General features: G+C 56.9%; 1 protein-coding gene across 5 annotated transcripts in view; it reads left to right on the top strand.

Annotated features, from left to right (window-relative positions):
- The window catches only part of TTC7A (tetratricopeptide repeat domain 7A), a 121,370-nt gene extending 104,387 nt beyond the window's left edge, over nucleotides 1-16,983 (top strand). For all 5 annotated transcript variants that reach the window (XM_023619128.2, XM_070235510.1, XM_023619129.2 and 2 more), the window contains 2 exons: nucleotides 3,913-4,115; nucleotides 14,737-16,983. In XM_023619128.2, the coding sequence (XP_023474896.1) occupies nucleotides 3,913-4,115; nucleotides 14,737-14,958 (425 nt within the window). In that variant the 3' untranslated portion in view covers nucleotides 14,959-16,983. The remainder of the gene's footprint in view (nucleotides 1-3,912; nucleotides 4,116-14,736) is intronic.
- The last annotated feature ends 3,011 nt before the right edge of the window (nucleotides 16,984-19,994 follow it).

The raw sequence follows: 19,994 nt of genomic DNA, 5'->3' as shown, positions 1-19,994 counted from the left end.
TGAGGAGAGCACTCCTTCCAGGACAAGAAGTGGGAGCCCAGGCCCCGGAGCCTCCACCCCCTGGTGGCCAGAGGCAAATTGGGCCCCTCTCAGGGTCCCAGGGTGGAGGGTCTCAGACCAAACCTAAAAATCCGTTTAGACCTTTGGATTCCCTGTTACTCTCCTGGTCTTTCTCCCTTCTGGCCCCCAGTGTCTCATTCCTCTCCCGTCCTCCCCCAGCCTTCCTTCTCCTGTGTTCTGGGTGTCCATATGCCCGGAGGGTCTGCTCCACAGGCAGGATGCTTGTTTCCTTTAGGAAGCAGTTTGGTGACCCTTCTGGCACTCAAAGCCAGCTAAGGTGGATTCTGTTTAGGGCATGACCTTAACTTCTCTCCTGCCCTGGGGGGCCTGTGCCCTTTTAGCCCAGCTGGCTCCCCTCCTTTCTCAGGTCTCACTGAGGGTCTCTAGGAAGCACATCTCACCTGGGGAGGCCCCTAAAAGGCCTTAGGCATGGCCCTGAGCCCTCCCTCACCCTGCTCCTCAGCTCAGGACCAGCCGAGGGCAAGGCCCTCCCTGCACAGAGAGTGTGCAAATAGCCCCTGAAGAGTGAGTCCATCCCCCAGTGTGGTGGGGTGCTGGGCATTGGCAGGAAGACTGGAACGGGCTCTGGGTGCAGGGTTAGATCAGGATGCCTCAGAAAAAATAATAAAAGGGACTGTTGCAAAGCTCCAGGGAACAGATGTTTTCCATTTGGAGCCTGTGGGAGAAAGCACAGAGAGGGGTGGGTGGAGAGGGATGGAGGGAAGAGGAAGAAAAGCGAGACAGACAGGCAGTGAGGAGGTCAAGTAGGCAGAGAGGAAGCTGGGAGAAGTGGGAAAATCACGAGGGAGGGAGAGAGAGTGAAGGAACCGAGGGGATCAGAGAGGGGCCCGACGCTGAGGGGATAGCAAGGCCTATGGGAATTCAAGGAAAAGCTAGTAGCCATCAGTGCTCATCTGGCCGGCCCTGGCAAGGAGAGGCCGGGATGGGTGTGGGCACCTCCGGTCCGGCAGCCAGGGCTAGAGGTAGAGGATCAGGGCAGCAGATGGGCATGGTGCCATGTGGCTCCTGTTGCAGCCGAGGCGGCCGTCTGCGGAGCACCGTGTTTGGTAAAACAACTGCCCAGGGATGCGGACGCTAGGCAGAAGGGGTGCTCTGCAGCCCCCAGACCTGTGGGCCTGTCTGCAGGTCAGAGGCCCCGCCCTGGAGGCTGGGCCTGCCAGGGGCTGTCTGCCAGGCGGCCAGGAGCCCTTGGAGACCTCATTCTCTGGCTCTGTTCTATGTCATCTGGTTTCCTGCCTAACTGGTAATGAAGTCCATCGGAGCGGAGTGGCCCTATTTTTCAGGACATGTTCTCTGGCATATGACCACCCCAACAAGGCCCCAGGCCCCAAGGAAAGAGGGAGGTGGGGATCCCTGTAATTGATATCTGTTGATGTGAAGGCACTGTGAGGAGTCCCCAGTGGAGGGAGCAGGGACAGCCTCCAGAGATGGGGCTCGGGAGACAGGCAGCAAGTTGTAAACAGCTTAATGAGCTGGGCCAGGACCAGGTGGGCAGGTGGGCAGGTGGGCCAGGCCTGCTGGGCCACGATCTAGGGGAGTGGACAGCCTAGCCTCTGAGCTGAGCTCCTGGCGATGGCGGAAGCAGCCACGGGGGCTGGTGCAGGCCAGGCCTCCCCACCCCCATCACTCACACCACACACTTCCTTCTGCTTCTCCCCTCTCTTCTTGTGACCCTGGGGAGTTCTGCCATGGTGGAGCCTGGCCCTCCAGGTCAGTACAGCCTCCCTTCTCCACCTCTCTGCTAGGCCAAGTGCCCCCATGCCTTCATGCCCCAGCTCAAATGCCACCTCCCCCAGGAAGACTTCTTTGACCACACCAGCACAGCTGACCTGGCCCCTTCTGAGTGCCCAGAACACTCAGAGTTGGCACTTGTCATTCCATTGCCCTGGGTCACTCCACTGGTTTGGTGGCTTAGCTGCCCCACCCCTCCCACCTCTGCTCTTTCTCCTTCTGGTAGGAGGGCCAGACACACAGTCAGTACTCAGTAGTTGCACATTTTACACTCAGTTATGAAGGCAGCCTGCTTGGAGCTCCAGGCCGCAGCTCCAGAAGGAAATACAGCAGCAGAGCAGAGGAATGCCCAGGCCGGAAGCACGAAAGCACTGACCACTGGGCAGCCCTCTCTGGCCTCACCTCCCGTGCTTTCCGTCCTGGAAATCTCCAGTTCAGGCTGTCTCCAGGGACAAGAGCCTGCATTTCTCTCCGTCGCCTTATCATGGGAGCCTGGCTTCTCTGTGTTTAATTCTCTCATTCTCCCAAATTCTCCTCTCCACTAGAGAAGAGTAGCCTTGCTCCAAAGGCCTCTGTAGTATTTTAGGATGTGGCAAGCTACTTTGATTGCACAATGAACCTTAGGCAATTCATGCTAAGTACCTCAAGTGCTTATGCCACCGTCAAGGCCTTAATGAGGCCTCCTTCCTGCTCCTTGTCTGAATAGGAAGATGGGATGCCTGGGCCTGGCTTTTCCACCTCTTTCTAGGAGCTTCCTCTGGGCTGTCTGTTATCCAGCCCACCCCAGACCTAATCTGAACTAGTGTGACCTCAGCTCTGGGCCTTTGCTAGGAACAGCTCTTGGCAGAGTCACAGGCAAGGCTCTGTTTGCCCTTCTGTGCTACTGTCTGCATATGGGCCCCAGCCCGGGGGTGGGGGCGGGGAGGTGCAGCTGCGCCAGGGCTGCACGAGAGGAGGACCGAGTGGGCTGCAAGGCCGAGCTGCACCCCCAGCCGCTTTTCTAAAAGTGCCGGCTGTGGGTGGGTGTGTACCTGCAGAGCATGGGTTTGAAATGTGGGTGTATGTGGGCTGGCCTGGGATCAGAGAAACCACCCAGTGTCCACTGATCTAGGGGAAGAAGGCAAACCAGTTGTGGGGCAGATCCTTTCCTGCCTGCTGGCCAAAAGGTGTGTGCGGGCGGCGGGAAGTCCTGGACTTTGGAGGAAGGCGGGGAGCCCTGCCTGCCCCCTTCCCATGGAGGGGCTGGGGCGAGGTCCCCACTCTCTCATCCTGATTTGTCAGCATGGAGCACAGGAGAGCACCTGCCTCTCTCCCAGACTTGTCTTCAGGATTCAATGAGAGGAGATGGTTCATGCAGTTGGGCCTTGGCCCACCGTCAGCTCTTAATAGTACGGGTGGTTTTGTAGCTGTTGCCCACACTCCTCGGTGTGAGCCCCAGCTCTGCCCCTTTGCAGCTGCTCCTGGGCCTCTCCTCTTCTCATCCTCCCACCCCATCATTGGCAGGACCACTTGGCTCTCCATCGTCCTGACCATGCGGGTGGCGTTAACTCGCAGTCAGCCTCCTTCCCTGGAGACTGAGAGCCTTGAGGAAAGCCTCCCACATCTGCTCCCACCCTCTACCCCAGACACAGAGCGAACAAGTGAAGAGAAAGGACACTGGGAAAGCGCTTAGCTCAGGGGACGCCACTCCTGCCCCCACTGCCAGGCTCTGAAGTTAGACAGCCCAATGCAAACCCTGGCTCCATACCTCACCCTCCCTATGTCCTTAGGCAAGTTCCTTACCCTCTCTGTACCCCAGTTTCTCCTCCCTGAAGCGGGGTCCTAAAAGTGCTTGTTCTGCAGGGTTTTGAGAGTGTTGGCTGAGACAGTCTGTGTGGTGTACATGGCACGGTGCCTGACACAGAGAGCACTCAGACACCATTACTTGGTGTTACCATTGACCCCAGAGTGAGCCTGTCCCGTGCTGTGACTTGGTGGGATGGCTTCCATCACCTAAGACCAGTTCCTCAACTCTGGGGGCTGCTGGTCGGATGCGGGGAGCGGGCTGCTGCCTCTGACTCGTCCCACCACTCACCTCCCACCGCCCTTCTGGTTTTGCAGCTGAGCTATTCATGGAGCAGCAGCACCTCAAGGAGGCGGGTTTCTGCATCCAGGAGGCAGCAGGCCTCTTCCCCACCTCGCACTCGGTACTCTACATGCGCGGCCGGCTGGCAGAGATGAAGGGCAGCCTGGAGGAGGCCAAGCAGCTGTACAAGGAGGCACTCACGGTGAACCCCGATGGCGTGCGCATCATGCACAGCCTGGTGAGTCAGCCCCGCACCCCGCGAAAGGCCTCAGGGCCCTGCTCCCGCCTCACCCCCTCCCCTGCCTGCAGGTGCCTTGCTGCCACTGTTCCCTGGTGTGTAGGGGGAGATGGTTTCCTCCCTGCTCTATTGGGAGAGACAGCTCTCTTTCTTGTAGAGGCAGGCCTTTCCCCTTCAGTCAGAGCCCGCGTGCATTGATGAAATACCTAGGCAGGTTGGTTGACATCCTCTGTGACTTCCTTTCTGCTGTATATTTCTGTAAGGCAGTCTAGCCCCAAAGGGCTTTCATTGTTGCTCACCAGGTCCTTGCCCTGGATGCTTGAGGCAGATACCAAAATGCCCTTCTTTCTGGGGTGGGCTGCCACGTCCGGCCTGACTTGAGCTCACATTGAGAATGCCCTGGGGTGGTGAGAGGCCCCAGCAATCACCAATCCTAGGATGTGGAGCTCAGGACTCAGGTGCCCAGGGCTCAGTGACCTTCCGTTGGGAGGTTCAGAGGCTGGGAGCAGGATGCTGGTGCCCTTGTCCTGGCCTTGCCCTTCTCTTCCTGGGTGGTCATGGACAAGTCAGCCACCTTCTCGGAACCCCAGTTTTACTTCTCTGTGAGTGGGCATTCTCTGGTCCAGGAAACATTTATTGAGTACCATCTGTGACAGGCGGTGTAGTAGACTCTGGGATAACTGTTTCTTCCCTGCCTTCTTTAGCTGCTGTCAGAGAGCAGGGGACAGGATAAGTGTAATGATCTGAACGTGTACAGGCCTGCATATGCACAGTGATTTTTGAAGTATAATTTAGGAGCCAACAGTTAGTGACACAGTCTTCTCGTGCTGGGGTCCAGGTCCCACCTCAGACATCCCCCTTTGAGGGCTCTTTGAGGGCAGTGGCTACAAGGGTATCACTGACGTCTGCCACATGGAGAACACAGAAGGACCAGGAGAATGACTCCAGGTGGCTAACGGGTTATCATTGCCAAAGGGGGTCTGATTGTTCATGAGTAAAAGCTATAGGGAGCTAGATTTCCGCTCAGTGTCAGGAAAAACAGTCTAACTCTTGGAATAGTCTAAGCACAAACTCAGGAATCAGCTAGCGAGGATGTTGCCAGGAGAATGGAAACATCACGTGGGGGAGGAGTTGGACCAGGTCATCTTTCTAAGGATGTTTCCAACTCTGAGAGGCCTTGAAAACAGATTAGAACAGAGACTCCCAGCTCAGCTATTATTCCCACTGCCTGATTTCTTACAGGATTTCTAGCCCAGACCCATGTGAATGCTCAGCGTCAGTTGAAGAAGGCTCATGCAGCCACCACACATGTGCCCCTCCACATGACTCCCTGCTGCCTTCCAGTCTGCTCAGCAAATGTTTGCTTTTCGCGAGGCACGTCCTCCTTCCTCCTGCAATTCAGACATTAGCTCCCCTGATAAATGCCTCTCCGGAGGTCACATCCAGAAACTTGATTAGGGACGTGGGAGGGAGGATGTGGGCTATGTCATTAGGCCCACAGCCAGGCAGAGATGTCTGCCTTCCACTGTGCTCACGGATGTGAGCCTGCCGTCTTGGTCCCGAAAGCCTGACAAAATCCAATAATGAGTACAATTTTGAAGTTACAGTGTACCATTTTTCATTTATGTTTATTATTGTTTGTAGCTATTTTCCTGAAATTGAAGCAGTTTCTAAGGGTGGGTTTCCATGGTAACTGAATAGCTATCCAGAGTGGCTCCCTACAGATGTTTCTGAAATGGTCCCTTTTCTCTTCCCGGGGTGCCTTGCTGATTTGATGCTGATGAAATTGGAGCAAGTCGGAACCAGGCCTGCCCATCGTTAAAGTTACAGGCACCCAGAGGGGCAGTTGGGCTCTGGTGTGGGCAGCCCATCCTCTGTCCACACGCTCTGCTCCTGCCAGCATCCCACACATATGCATAAACAATAGCAAATTCCAAGCCTAGGGAAGATTTACTAAGCACCCTTTTCCCAAAGACCCATGAAGACTTTGGCGTGTTGATCTTCAGCATTCCCTGATCTAAGTGGCTCCCCTGCCCTGGCCTCAGACTCAGGACATCTGGGATCTAATCCTGGCTCTGACCCTAATTCACTTGGGTGATTTAGGAAAAGACACATTAACTTCCACACTCCTGATGTCTCCTTTTGCAAATAAATAGTAATCTTCATAATTCCTAGACCAGCATTGTTCTCATCAAATGAGGTGACGTTTGTAAAAGTGCTTCTAAAAGTCTGCAATGCAATATCCAGGGAGGCAAAACACAGCATATATGCCGCCACTGTCCAGTCCCTCACCCATGACAGACATTGCAAATCAAGCACAGCACTTTTTCCCAGTGAGCACAGATGTGACCTTGGGATCCTTTCCACCGTGGTACAACATGATGGGAGCCACTACCTGTCAGTCTAAGTCAGCTTGACATTTATGTAAGGGATTCATTGTAAAAACAGTCAGTAGAGAATGAGAGAGACACATTAGTTGTCTCAGCCCTTGTGAGCTCCGGAGGTTGGTGCATCCTTAGAAAGTTATCCAGAGAAATGAACTTGGAGGGGAACTGGTATCCCCCCATAGACTCATTGCCAAGGCAGGTTCCCAGGAAGGACGTCCTGGCCTTGCCACGCCACTGCGGCTCTATGAGGGCATCGGCCTCTGATAGGTCCAGGGGGAGGAGAGGCATCCCTCCCCTGAGACCACTGGGCTGGAAGAGCTCTGGACCCCTCCGTGAGCCCTCTGTGGTAGTGGTCGAGTCCCCTCCCTAAGGGCTGGACGGAGGAGGGCCGAGATAGACTCAGAGAGCTATTTGGGTGCCAGGTTCAGCCCTATAGTCCTTAGGGTGGGATTGTCAAACATCGGGAGGCTGGTCTCAGAGCCTCTTCCTGGAGCTGTGTACGTGGGACAGGAGATTTGGGGACAGGCTGGAGAAAGCCTCTGGGAGTGGAAGGCTATTGCTTTCAGGAGCCACGGTTCAGGCATTTCCAGGAATATGAACTTTGGTCCAGAAGCAGGTTCTCTAATCTCCCTATCCTGCCGCCCTCCCTGCCCTGGATGTGAGGGGAGACGTTTCCATGGTTCTGGCTCCACCCTGGGCTCAGCTCAGGCTTTTCCACCCAGGTCAGGCAGGAAAGGGACGTCTCCTTGGCAGTGTTCTGCGAGGGAAGAGTGTCCACCGTGTCACAGCAGTGTCCCAGAGGAGTCTCCGCCGTTAGGCTCTGGTCTTACAGGCCTCCACCAGGCTCAAGGATGCCACTTGCTTCAGGAGACTGCCAAGTGCGGGAGGAAAAAGGCACGCTCTCTGCAGATGGAGGTTCCCAATGAAACCTCAGGGACAGGTCCTGACAGTCTTGGCCAGCTCCATCTCAGCCTCCCCTCCAGGTAGCTGGAAATCCCACTCATTCAGCCTGGGTGTTGAGAACTTAATTTACTTGCAGAAGAATCTAGTTAAGAAGGGGAAGCCTGAACTTTACCTGCCTGCCCCTGAGGAAACGTGAGAAAGGAAGCAGGGTCCCCAAGATCAGCAGAGGAGTTGGCCCCCGGGTAACACTGCTTTTCAGAGATGGTTGGCAGAGAAGGGACCTCAGGCAGCCTGCACCCATCTCTCTGAGCCTGTCTCTGCCCTGCCACCTCCCAGGAGCCTCTCTGCACCTCCGAGGGAGCAGGGATGCCTGGGGAAGGCCAGGAGGCGACTGATGGAGTGCTCAAGTCACTGAGAGCCTTCTCAAGAAAGGGGGTTCCTTTGAGGTCATCTGAGCTTAATGGTGGGAGTGTCACTAACCCTGGCCACTGACTGACTCACTCTCACTGCCCTCCACTTGGCTGAGCTGGCAGGATGGATGCTTTGGTGCAGCCTTTCTCACTAGAAAAGACAACTTGAAAGCCTCAGCCCTCAGTGGGCAGGTGCGCCTGCATCCATGCCACCTTCATTTGTGGGTGGTGCCCCACCCTCCTCTCCCAGGGACAGACTCGTGGTAGGGGTTTCCTGGCCCCTCTCTGGCCAGGCTTCCCTCCTCCTCACTGGCGCCTGCCCCTGGTCATCTTGGAACAGAGCTCCAGGTTCTTGCTGCCCCGTCTCCCCAGAACCCTTTCGTCCTCAGGCTCCCCAGCAGCAAAGGAGAGTGCCCTGCGTGAGCTTTGGCTTGTGATATAATTCCCTGTGATGCAATTTCTGGTGCAATCCTGACCACGTGACCCTACTCCCTCTCTCTCCATATGCCCCTGGAAAGACAGGAAGACAGCATTTCTGTCATCCGTTGCCCTCTGATGAGAGTGTGACTATGAATTATTCCCCTGCATCAGTTCTGTCTCGCTCCCAGCATGGAGTGAGCTGTCTCATCCTTTAAGTGGGTTTGGGGGATCAAGGGCACAGCCAGGGCATGCAGCCACCCTCAGATGGCCCCAGAACCTCTCGCCCCCTCTCCCCAGGCTGGAGCCTGCCACAGCTCCTCTCAAGTCCCCAGCAGCTCCCCACCACCCTCCCTGCCCCACCCAGCCCTAAGGTGCTGGGTGGGGCCTTTTGCTGTGCTCCAGAAATCCAGCAAGAAGGCTGTGCTCTCTGAGGCCCAAGAGCTGAACTCTGGCTGCACAGAGCTTCCCGCTCCCCCTCCCCTGGCTGGCCCCATCCCCAGTCTTGGAGGGCAGGACTGGACAGGAGAGGTGACACACCTGAGACAGACAACCAGCCCTGCCAGCCTTCAAGTTCATGGGGGCACTTGGAGATGACCTCCCCTCACTAGCTCGGTTTTCTATCAAATGGGGATAATAATTCAGGCCCTGGTGACCTCAAGGGGTAGTTTAGGGCTCGGATGAACTGTGAAAAGATAAGTCCACATCAGGCATTTTTGTCACTGTTCGTGGAGAAAACTTGTTGGCAGGTGGCCTGAGCCGCACCTTCCACCAGGCTGCTTGACCTCTCTGTGGTGGGGCAAGGGTCACGGGCCCACATGTCCTTCTGCTGCCAGGTGGCCCCTGGTACCGGCAGCGTGCTGAGAAGGCAGGGAGGAGTGTGACCAGAGACCAGGCACTCAGAGCTGCCTTTGGGGTTGCCTCTGGGGCTGGTTGGCTGGGATGGTTTTTAAGCCCCAGTATTAGCCCAGAGGCTGGAGCACAGCCTTTGAGTCTGGCTGCCCTTGGCCTGAGTCCCACTGCCTGCACTCACTGTTCACCCTTGGCTGGGTTCCCCAACCTCTCAGAACCTCAGTGTCCTCTCTGTAGAATGGGTAGCACAATGGCAGGCCCTGAGGGCTTTTGTTAGAATCAGGTTAAATCTGAAAGGTAACAGCCCAGTAGTCGTGGTTACTTTGACCTTTTCATTTTGAAGTGCTGCTCCCAGGCCAGGTTCAGATGCTCTTGGTTTATAGAGGGAAGTGGAAGCCCAGAGCCAAGCCCCAGACTCACCGTGGTAGAGCCGCTGCGTCCTCACTGAGCCACCCGGCGACTCTGGCAAGGCACACACATGCAGGACATCGGCCCCAGCTGCCCTGTGGCCAGGACAAGAGCGTACACAGTGCAAGGCCGAGCTGACATTAGCTGATAGCCGTAGGCTGGCGTGTGGGCTGACTCTGGCCAAGGCACACACATGCAGGACATCGGCCCCAGCTGCCCTGTGGCCGGGACAAGAGCGTACACAGTGCAAGGCCCAGATGACATTAGCTGATAGCTGTAGGCTGGTGTGTGGGCTCCTGAAGTCCATACCAGCCCTGATGAGGAAGTAGACAGGAAGCTTTCTGTCTGCCTGTCATAGATTCAGATTAGAACTAGACCTAAGCACTGTTGGCTTAATGTAGCCCCAGAATCAATGGTCTGAAAGACTCAACGTGTCTGGAGGGTCTAGCAGAGTCCAGCCCTTTCCCCTTTGTCCAGGAGGCCAGCACACCCCCCCAAATAGGCCATCACCACCCCCTTAGGCTTTGCCTTCTGCTCAGTGTCAGGGAGCTTCTGCCGTGAGGCCCGCTGCTCGCTGCCTATCACAGGGCACACGCTTCTAGACCTCAAGTCCAGAGGCCTCACTATAGCCTCCTGACCCAGCCCCCCAGACTGAGCCGTGCTCCAGGGTGGGCAGAGCCTCCAGCCGGCCCAGAACCTGAAACCAGCCCAGAAAGTGGGAGGAGGAAAGGGCCAGCCCCCTGCCTAGAGGTTGGGCTGGCAAGGGAGCCCCCATGATGTGATTTGTCCTCTTGTCAAGCCAGTGCTTACCCTTGAGCCTGGCCCATGGCCCTCTGAAGACAGACAACCCCACCCCAGCCTAGAGGCCCACTGGTGTTCTTCAGCATCTCATCTCTGGAGGCCCCAAGAGGAAAGACAGGTGTGGGTTCTGCCACATGAGGAGCACAGCCACCTCTGCTACCCCAGAAGACCCCCTCCTCCAGGTTGGGCTCTGAGTGAGTCTGGGGGCTCTCTCAGCAGGGGTCTCTTCCTGTGAGGGTGTACGGGAGATCTGGGGGGAGCTTGTCAGCCAGGCATATGGGTGGGTCTAGAAGAATCTGTGCTCCTCTCCACAACAGGAAAGTAGGACCCGCCTGTGGTCCCAGCTCCAGGAGGGGTACAGTGATGCGTCAGCTAGGTTCTCAGCTGGAGAGCCACCTCATTCCCAGTCTGGTTGGACAGGTTGAGGCTGACACACCTATGAGGATCCGGAATGCCCAGAGAGCCTGGGCTGGGGCTGGAATGTGGACCTCCCTCGCAGGGTGTGTCGGCGCCCCAGGAGGGGTGAACGGGGAAGCCGTGTTGTGGAGCAGCCTCAGAGGTAGCCTCACCGTGGGCTCCTCCCTGCAGCCCCACAGTCCCCAAGCAGGGGGCTCCAGGGACCAGGAGGTTCCAGCAGCCTCCAGCTGATTCCCGGCTTCCCAGCTGGAAAGGCTGTTACAGAATCCCAGGAATGTGCCTTGAGCTCAGAAAGAAAATTCCCAAAATAACTTCTATAAATACTTGAGGGTAGGGGCGGGGAGGCAGCTCGCAGCCTGGCTTGCAGCTGGCCCAGCACTAGGGGCTGCTTCCAGGGCAGGCCTCCCCACAAAAGAATAATCAGGCGCACAGAGTCAGGACCTGCCTGCGGCCCCTCCCCTGTGGGGGACAGTGTCAGGCACTGAATTAATGCAGTGAGATGGTGTGCAGTGGCAATTCTGAAAAAGGAAGGCAGGACCCTTCTTCCCCCTCATTCCCATCCCAGGCTGCAGCCTCTGACCCCAGCCAGTACCTCCACAGAGAACCTGGTCTCCTAATGGGGAGGGTCCCCCACAGAGTCTCCATCCAAACCTGAGACCATATCGCAGCTGGACCTTGGGACCCTCAGGCTGCCTTTGCGGCCATAAGCAGATCATTAAGCATGCATAAGTGCCTCTGGTGTATTAGCTGGCTTTGAGCCTAGGACCCTCCCACCTGAGCTCTGTTGTGCTGCTGCCCTGTGGGGAACAGCGAAGCAGGCAGGAGCTAGGGACCCTGTCCCTCAGCCCAGGAAGGGGCAGTGCAGGGGTTGCATATGAGAGCCTGCAGTAATGGAGCACAATCTCAAGGCGATGGTGAGGCAGGAGGTGCTGTCCTCAGGGAAGGCTTCCTGGGGAGCAGGCTCCCAGGTGGATGAGATGTGGCCAGATGCTCTCTCCTCCCTGAGATCCAGGAAGGAGGGAAGAAGAAATGGATGAAGTTGGAATTTGGGGGACTTGCCCCATAGCCCTGCCTCTCCCTGAGCAGCTGTAATCAACCCTGGCCCCCTCTTATAGGTGCAGTGCCTGATCGCCATAAGCGACTTGCACATGGCTTTCTAGTCCCTGTGGGTGGGCAGCACAGCCCTGGCATCTCCCAGGTGAGGGTCAGATGCTGAGAGCCCCCCAGTATCTGGTTGAGTCTCTCTCGGTGCAGGGTGTCCCCTGGCCAGAGTGGAGAGGAGTCAGCAGGGACATTTGGATGAAATTGTATTCCCATGATCTCGCTGGAGACCTGTTCTCTGGGCAGCTGGGAGTGGGGGTGCCAGGAGGGTCACAGTGGGCCCTCAGCACAGCACCAGCCTGGGGGCAGAGCAGGTGAGACCTCGCATCTTCCTGGGGTGGACCCCACCCAGTTGTCAAGCAGCAAACAGCTCTGAGTTGCTACCAAACATGAACAAGCTGCTGTCTCGGGCAGGTGGCAGCAGATCCTGTTACAGGCCCTGGGCCTCCAGGCCCCAGCCTGACCTGGCCCGGTGTCTCCTTTCAGGCTAAGGTCAGCACCCCAGGGTGGGGGGACGTGATCCAACCCCACCCCAGCCCACAGTCTTCACCCGCGGAGAGCCTTGCCCTCTAGAGAAATCAGCTGTTCCACCCCCTCCTCGCCCCTACAGGACCTTCCGCTCATCCTGGGGACACTTCCATTTGCTATCTGCCCACTGTGTCCCCCAGCTGCACAATTTCAAATTCATCATTGCAGAATTCTCACAATAGCCCATTGAAGGAGGACTATTCTGTTCCCCGGTTTACAGAGGAGGAAACTGCTGATCAGAGAAAATGGGCCTCTTGCCCATGGTCACTGCACTTGTCGGTGGTGAGCTAGGATTCCAACCCAGCAGGTCTTCTGGCTGTGGAGCCCTGGGCTTTTTCCTCTACAGAACATGCAGGGAGCCTGCTGCAAACCTTCCAGACCGAGAGTAATACCCACACACGCGCACACGCGTGCATGCACATGTACACGCCCTGTTCAGCCTACAGACACATCTGGCTCCTTCCCCAACACCCACACACTTCTTGAGATCAGGGGTTTTCAAACTGGGTTTTAGCAGTTTGTTTGAGCCCTCTTTTCAAACAAAATCTCATGTGGAAGCTCAATATACAAAAAGTGTGTAGAGGCCGCTGCGGCCCCGCCCCCTCTCTGGGAGGCCCTGCTGGCCTTCGGCCTCTGTCTGTCCTCTGTCACTCCCCAATGGGCAGCACTCGCAGGCTCAAACCTTCCATTTTTGGTGCTTAATTTTGGTGTCTGGCTGCCTGTCGTCTCGCCTTCCTTCCCTCCCTCCCTGTGGGCCCTGTTCCATCGTGAGCTGCTCGGGGTCCAGCTCCCAGGCCTTGCGGGCAGAACAGCTTGGCCTGGAGCCATGCTGGCCAGACTGGGCACTGCCCTCTGGTCCTGGGCAGCCCTGAGTCAGCACTGCTCCCCCGTGGCCTGAGGCTCCGCCCTGCCACGGCTCCCCTGTCCTCCGCCCCCTCTCAGGCCACGGCTCCCCTGTCCTCCGCCCCATCCGTGTGGTTCCCTGGGGACAGCTCCGTTCTGGGTTGAAGAGGCGTTGTGACTACAACTCCCCTGTCCTTTCCTGCCCCACTGGCCACAGGACCACCAGCCAGTGCCTCTGGAGAGGGAGAAGTTTTTCCTAGGGCTTCCTGAGCGCCATCTTTCACTCTTGCCTAATTGGTCATGTTCCAGGCTCTCAGAGGACTTTATGAAATCAGGCTTGTGCATCTTCCCTGGTGGGTCTCCATAGCAACAGAGAGCCTAACTCTGGGGAGCTCGGTGAGGAGGAAAATGTTCCAGCTAAAATTGTACATGGCCATCAGTGGGCGGGCACCCGAGAAGGGGCTCCAGGCAAATAGAAGGCATCTCCCCACCCCCACCCCATCCCCAACCTGTCGAGGAAGTCAGTGTTGTTCCTGCTTTACCTCATGTCTTTGAATGAGAGGACGGCTCCCCGTGCTGCCATCCCATGCCACCTTTGAGGGCGGGAACATAGATCAGTGGGATGGTGCAAAGCAGCCTTCCTGGGACCAGAGGCTGAAAGGGAGTCCTGGCCCCTCCCCCTGCTCACCACCTTGTCCCCCCACCCTTTCTTTACCCTTCCCTGTGGGAGTGGAAGAGGATGTAGAAGGGACAGGGTGCCAGTTTCACTTCCCAACTCCTTTCTGTGACAATTCCTGTCACTTCCTCTATCTCCCTGGCAACTGGGTCATTGGAGCCAAACAGCAGGGGCCAAGCTTCGCGGCCACCCCTGACCCCTCCTCCTAGAGCCCTTTCTTTCACCCAGCACCCGTCCCTAGTCCCCAGACGTCCGCAGGAAGGCCAGCTGCTGAGGCAGACAAAGGAGCTGCCCCCACCCACCCCCAAGCTTGAGGTTCTTCCCTCTGGTTGTAGAGTCCAAAGCTGGTAGCACACGTCCCTGGGTCTCATGGTCCCTGGGGAGAAGGGCAGTTCTGTAGTGCAGCAGCAAGGCCTGGGAGTAACAGATCCACTGGTTGAGGGTTCACGTATGCCAGACACTGTTCAGGTGCTTTACATGTGCTGACTGCTGTAAACTTCACGACAATCCTAGAGGTGGGTACTGTCATCTTTCCCATTTAGGAAACAGGGCCAGAGAGTGGTGAGTTGCCCAGGATCCTCCAGCTGGTAATGGGGAGACTCACAGCCAGGTCTGCTGACTTGAAAGCCTGTCCCTCGGGGCCAGGAGGGACAGAGCTCCCACACTGGGTGATCTGGGAGGCTGGGCTGGAAGCAGGGCTGGGCGGGGACAGGTTGGATTTGCATGGGTAAAGGGCACAGTCACTTGACCCTACCAAAGCCTGAGACTCAAGGCCCTGTTTGGCTGGTGGCCAGGCTGCTTCCCACTCCTTGCCCCGATGGCCAAGATGCCCCTCTCCCGAGACACCCTCACTAACCCGCCCTGTGCTTGCTCCCCAGGGTCTGATGCTGAGTCGACTGGGCCACAAGAGCCTGGCCCAGAAGGTGCTGCGGGACGCCGTGGAGAGGCAGAGCACGTGCCACGACGCATGGCAGGGCCTGGGCGAGGTGCTGCAGGCCCAGGGCCAGAGCGAGGCGGCCGTTGACTGCTTCCTCACGGCCCTCGAGCTGGAGGCCAGCAGCCCGGTGCTGCCCTTCTCCATCATCCCGAGAGAGCTCTGACTCTGCCCTGCGGCCACAGGGAGCCTGGGTCAGGGGAGGTTGGGGCCTCAGGGAAATACATCTCTAGGGAACACTTCTGCAGGCTGCAGCCCCAGTTCTCCTCGCCTCTCCCAGCCACCCCTGTATTCCCTCCGGGGCCAGCTGGCTCTGGGAGCTGCTCATCTGGAGCTGGGTGGACCAGATTTGCATCAAAAGCAAATCCCTTGCTCCTTGGGATTTAGACAGACATCATGGCATTCGTGAGCAAGGAAGTAGCTGGGAGGCCACATCAGCACAGGGGCCCCTCCCCAGAGAATACGTGCATCCTCTAAGTGTGCAGTAAGGGTCAGTGTGGCTTGGGTACCTCCCCTGCCCGTCTAGAAGCCCCTGTGATGTATGTGCCCCTCCCTAACATCCGTGACGCTGGATTTCCCGGCTTTGCACAAGCTTTAGTCTTGAACCTCAGCTCCCTGCCCTCCAACACCAAAGATGAACCCCACCAGCTGCCCTCTGACCGAGCCAGGAGGGTTTTCCTGGGTTCCTTCCTTGGCACCTCAGGAGACAGTCTAGTCTGCTTGAACCCTAAGTGACTTAAGTTGTGGTGACTGGACCTGCTCCCGAGAGTGCTGGCAGGGGAGCCTCGCAGTTGTGCTGCACCCCGACCCCTGCCTCTGTGCCTTAGGGAGCCCCATGGCCCTGTTCGCACGCCTCGGTTAGACAGGGTTTGGGATCACTCTCAGGTTTTGTCGAGGGCGGTCAGGGCTTGAAGAATCTGCTGGCAGGTGGGAGGAGGATGGACCTCCGGGTCCTTCTCCCAGACTTTGACTTAGTGGATGATGCCTGGCGGTGCCCCCCTTTGCCCAAGGAGGCCGGCTGGGCCCCACTGTGCTCTTCCTCTCTGCTGCCAAGTGCCTTTGGGGCCTCTGGGGTCTGGCTAGGGCCACTGAGCACCGGCCCTAACTAACCTTCCATTTCTGCCTACCCCATCTCCCTGGAAGTGTGCCCCAGCCCAAACAGCCTCCGTAGGCCCTAGGCCATAGCCCCCAGGATGGGCCTCAGGATACAAACAGGGCTGCTGGACCCAGCCCTCAGACCTTGCATCAGCATGTCCTTCCTTCAGGCCTTACCTTTCTGGGCAATAGGTACAATGCAGATCCTCTAAGGCCTATGATGTGGAGATAGGCAGTCTCTAGGACTGTCCCCAGTACATCTTACTACCCACAGCCCGTTTTCAGCTCAGGCTTTCTTGGGTGACCTGAGCCACCCTTCCCCACCCCCTGCCTGGGGCCAAATGGGGACTGTGGTTGGAGACCCAAGGAGGATAGAGCCTGGCCCCTCCTCTCTGGTTGCGCAGGCCTCTGTGTACATGACACCCTTGTCTGCAGGGGTCCCTGGGGGCTAGTGGGTGGGTGTCTTCCCTGCTGGCTCCCCCAGCCCTGCTGCACAATGCTCTTGGAATTCTCCCCAAGAAGTCAGCCCCTCGTGGGCCCATCAGGAAATTCCTTTTTGATCTGCACTCGGGTTTTTGTTTTAAAGCTCCGTCTGGTACATGTCCCATTTTAAGGTGTGTGGAAAGGTCGGGCAAGGGCTGCCCTGGTTTGTCGTAGCCCAAGTCTGTTCCTCGGAGCAGGGGCTGTTAGAGACCCACCCTCCTGGCCGCAGTGGCTCAGCGCTGCATATGCCCAGATGCTCCTTCCCAGGGAGAGGCTGCACCCCTGGCCTTCCCCCATCCGGCCAGGGGACACTGGGAGACACCAGATCCTTTGCCTCTTGGTTGAAGGCTCTCTCTATGTGTATGTCTATGTATAAATATATATATATGATACAGATCTATTTTTATTCTGGAATTCTGTTTAAAAAAAAAGTAAACAAGAAAAAACAAGTGCTGTTGCTTTGCCTTGGGGGGGCCCAAAGATGTAGTCAGTTCTTGGTAACAGGAAAGGCACTGAACACGCTCAACTTGAAGCATTTCCTTGGAGGAGCCCCCAGAGGGGCTGGCCAAGTTGCTGACAGTTCGCAAATTGAATAAAGAGCCCCTTGAAGGTTTGTCTGAAGCAGCGTGTCCATTCAGCGGGCTGGTGGCCCCGCAACGGGCCTTCAGGGGGTGTTGCGGGAGGAGAGAGGCTGAAGAAGTCTTGAAGCCTGGGGCCTGGCCACACAGGTGGGGCAGGTGTGGAGGAGGAAGGAGGGGACGGAGGGGCCCGTTGAGGAGGTTGTGGTTTGAGCCAAGTGAGTGGATGAGAGGCAGGCAGGGTCCAGAGAGGGTACTGAGGTCAGTGCTGAATCCTGGAGGTGAGTGGCAGGAGGCAGTGAGGGGTCCAGGCAGGGCGGCTGGCTAGAGCAGGCCTCTTTGTGGCCTGCCACCTGTCCCTCAGATGGGCCTGAGCCCCCTGCTGCTTCCAGGGCCGAACTTGTCAACTGGTCTGAACATCTGAACAGGAGAAGCTCCTGCCGCCGGCACTGCCCATGGAGCACCTGAGGGCGAGGCCTGGGGGGAGGGGTCCTGGCCACATCCAGAGGGGCCACCTGCACTGAGAAGTCCATGCCACTACACTCCTGATATGTGTGATACCACAGGCTCATATGCTATAGGATAGAGGGTGCGGTAACATTTTAAAGGGTGACCTAAATTTACACAGAGGCTCTAGTTTCTTCGTGCACCTCAAGGGATCATCTGGCACCACCCCCAGGGCTGCTCCCACCCACTTTGAAGACAGTCTAGGACTCACGGCCGCCCTAGACAGAGCTTGGCACGCCTGCGGCCTCCCTGTGGCCTGGCCTCCCCCACTCCCCATTCCCCCCCCAGCCCTAGTCTCGGTTACGGTTTTGCTGTCCTAGTGAGGAAGGGTCTTTGAGTGCCCAGCTTCTCTTTCGCTGTGATACTTTATGTAAGGAAACATGTTCACAATCTTCAGTGATTTAACAATTAGAATCTGATTACTTGTCACGAACACTCACCCCCAGCTCACGGACCCTGGGGTGAGGATTAAAAGCCATAGGCGGTGTTACATTATCTGCCAGCCTAGGAGAAAGGTCTAGAAGGCTCATCTTACAAGGAAGAAAATGGAGGAAGGGGAGGCTGACCTCAAGTTGGTCAGATGTTGGAAGGTCAAGCAATGGTGGAGACCCAGGCCTTTCCTGAGCCCCAGCTGCCAGTCTGCAGACCCCTCGTTCACACACAAACCCTCACTGGAGAGGGAGGGAGACAGCCCCGAGTCCAACCCATTGAGCCAGAACAAGGGCTGAAGTCTGGGGCCAAGACTCGGGTTGCACTGTCACCCCCATGGCCCTCCAGCCCGCCCGCCACTCTCTAGGACACAGCCCTTTAGTATTAATAATGTTTATCTGCAGGCACAAATATGAATGGAATTCCAACCACCACCACCCAGACTCCTTTCAGTACCAAAGTGCCCATTGTTGCATTCGCATCCCCTACCCAGGCACTCAGATGTTGTCACCGTGCAAATATTTGTTGGCCTTGCTTGGGAAGCATCCAGCTAAACAAACCTCCCCCTGTGCATGCTACCGGCTCCTGATGGCAACTCAGAGTCAGGCAGCCTCATGCATAAGCAATCCATGGGACCAACCCACGTGGTGCTGACCCAGAGGGTTCTGGAGGCTGGGGAGGTCTTGACCAGAAAGTCTCCTGCCATCCCCTGCCAGAAATTCCTTCAAATTCTCATCAAGCTCTTCCAGTTTCAAACAACAGAGACGCACTGAAGGTAGCTCCAGGAGGAGACAGGGAGCTCCCTGGAGCCCTGGGGCAGGAGCTACAGTGCACAGACCTAGGGCCAAAGCAGCCATGGGTCTGTCTTCTGCGATGGAGTCAGCACTGAGCCTGAGCTCAAAGGCCCAGCTCTACCACTGGCTGGCCCTGTGGCCTTGAGCAAATCACCTAACCTCTCTGTGCCTGTCTCCTCATCTGTAAAGTAAGAAGAATACTGAAATAGTGCCTGCTTTGTGGATTGCTTTGATGATTAAGTGGGAAAAACATGGAAAGAGCCTAGAACAGTGCCAGGCCCATAGTAAACACTCAATACGTGTGTGCGATTCTTTTCTTTGCTTCTGTCTGCTCCTTCCTCCTCTCCCTGCCAGCTGGCTTTGCTCACTCAGAGGTGTGCTCCACTAGGACCACGTTCAATCTACACACGCTGGCAGCTCCAGCCCCACCACTGGCTGACCTACCACCTACAGTGCGGCAGTAACTCTCCTCTGAGCATCTTAGTTTAGATTCTTGGACGAGAGGATCCCATTGGCCCCACTCATTTTTTCATGGATCACTAAGAGTAATCAGTTATGACCAGAGGACATGGGCCTCAGGACACAAAATGTGGCTGCTTGAGCAGCCAGAGTTCCAGGTGGGCAATAACCTGGCCCCTTCTAACACCTTGCATCAGCCCCTCATTCCCGCACGCCTTGCCCTTCTGGGAACTGGGTACAATGCTGATCCCTCTGGAAGAGGCAGACAACAGAACTCATACTCCTTTGAACACCCATCCCTTTCCCTCCCTGTCATCGTCACCTTATGGTGCACCCATGGGCGGCTCCTGTCCTGGCTCCTCTCTTGGAATGAAGATGACAATGACAATCTAACGTTCTTGCTGCACTATACTATGTAGAAGGCACTTCTCTGTGAACTTTCTCTCCGACATTGCTCCTTTGGTAGTCAACAACGTTGGGAAGTTGGTTTTGTCCCCATGAAACGTGAAGAGGTCATGATTTCTCCACTTCCAGTTACTTGGTATACGGCAAGGCCTAGGAACCTAGGTCCTCACCCACAGAGCCCGCTCACTGGACACGGGGAGAGAGGCAGGAAGCCCCCGTCACGGCGGCAGCAGACTGACCCCTCAGGGATCCATGGACTCATGTATCACCCGAAGTCCTCTACTGGAGTGTCACAGGGGAAGATACACGGGTCCAGGGGCCCTTGGGTGCGCAGAAGCCCACCCCCTCTGCCGGCAGCTTCGCCCCTCTGGCTGCAGGCTTGGGCCCCTGCTTCGGTGGATTGGAATGGGTGATGCTGCCTGCCAGTGCTCACCCTTTCTGCAGCCAGCAAG

Source organism: Equus caballus, chromosome 15 (assembly GCF_041296265.1).
Source record: "Equus caballus isolate H_3958 breed thoroughbred chromosome 15, TB-T2T, whole genome shotgun sequence".
In the NCBI taxonomy this organism is placed as follows: Eukaryota; Metazoa; Chordata; class Mammalia; order Perissodactyla; family Equidae; genus Equus; species Equus caballus.
Note: the sequence above shows the minus strand (reverse complement) of the source record. Positions and strands in the feature narration are given on the sequence as shown.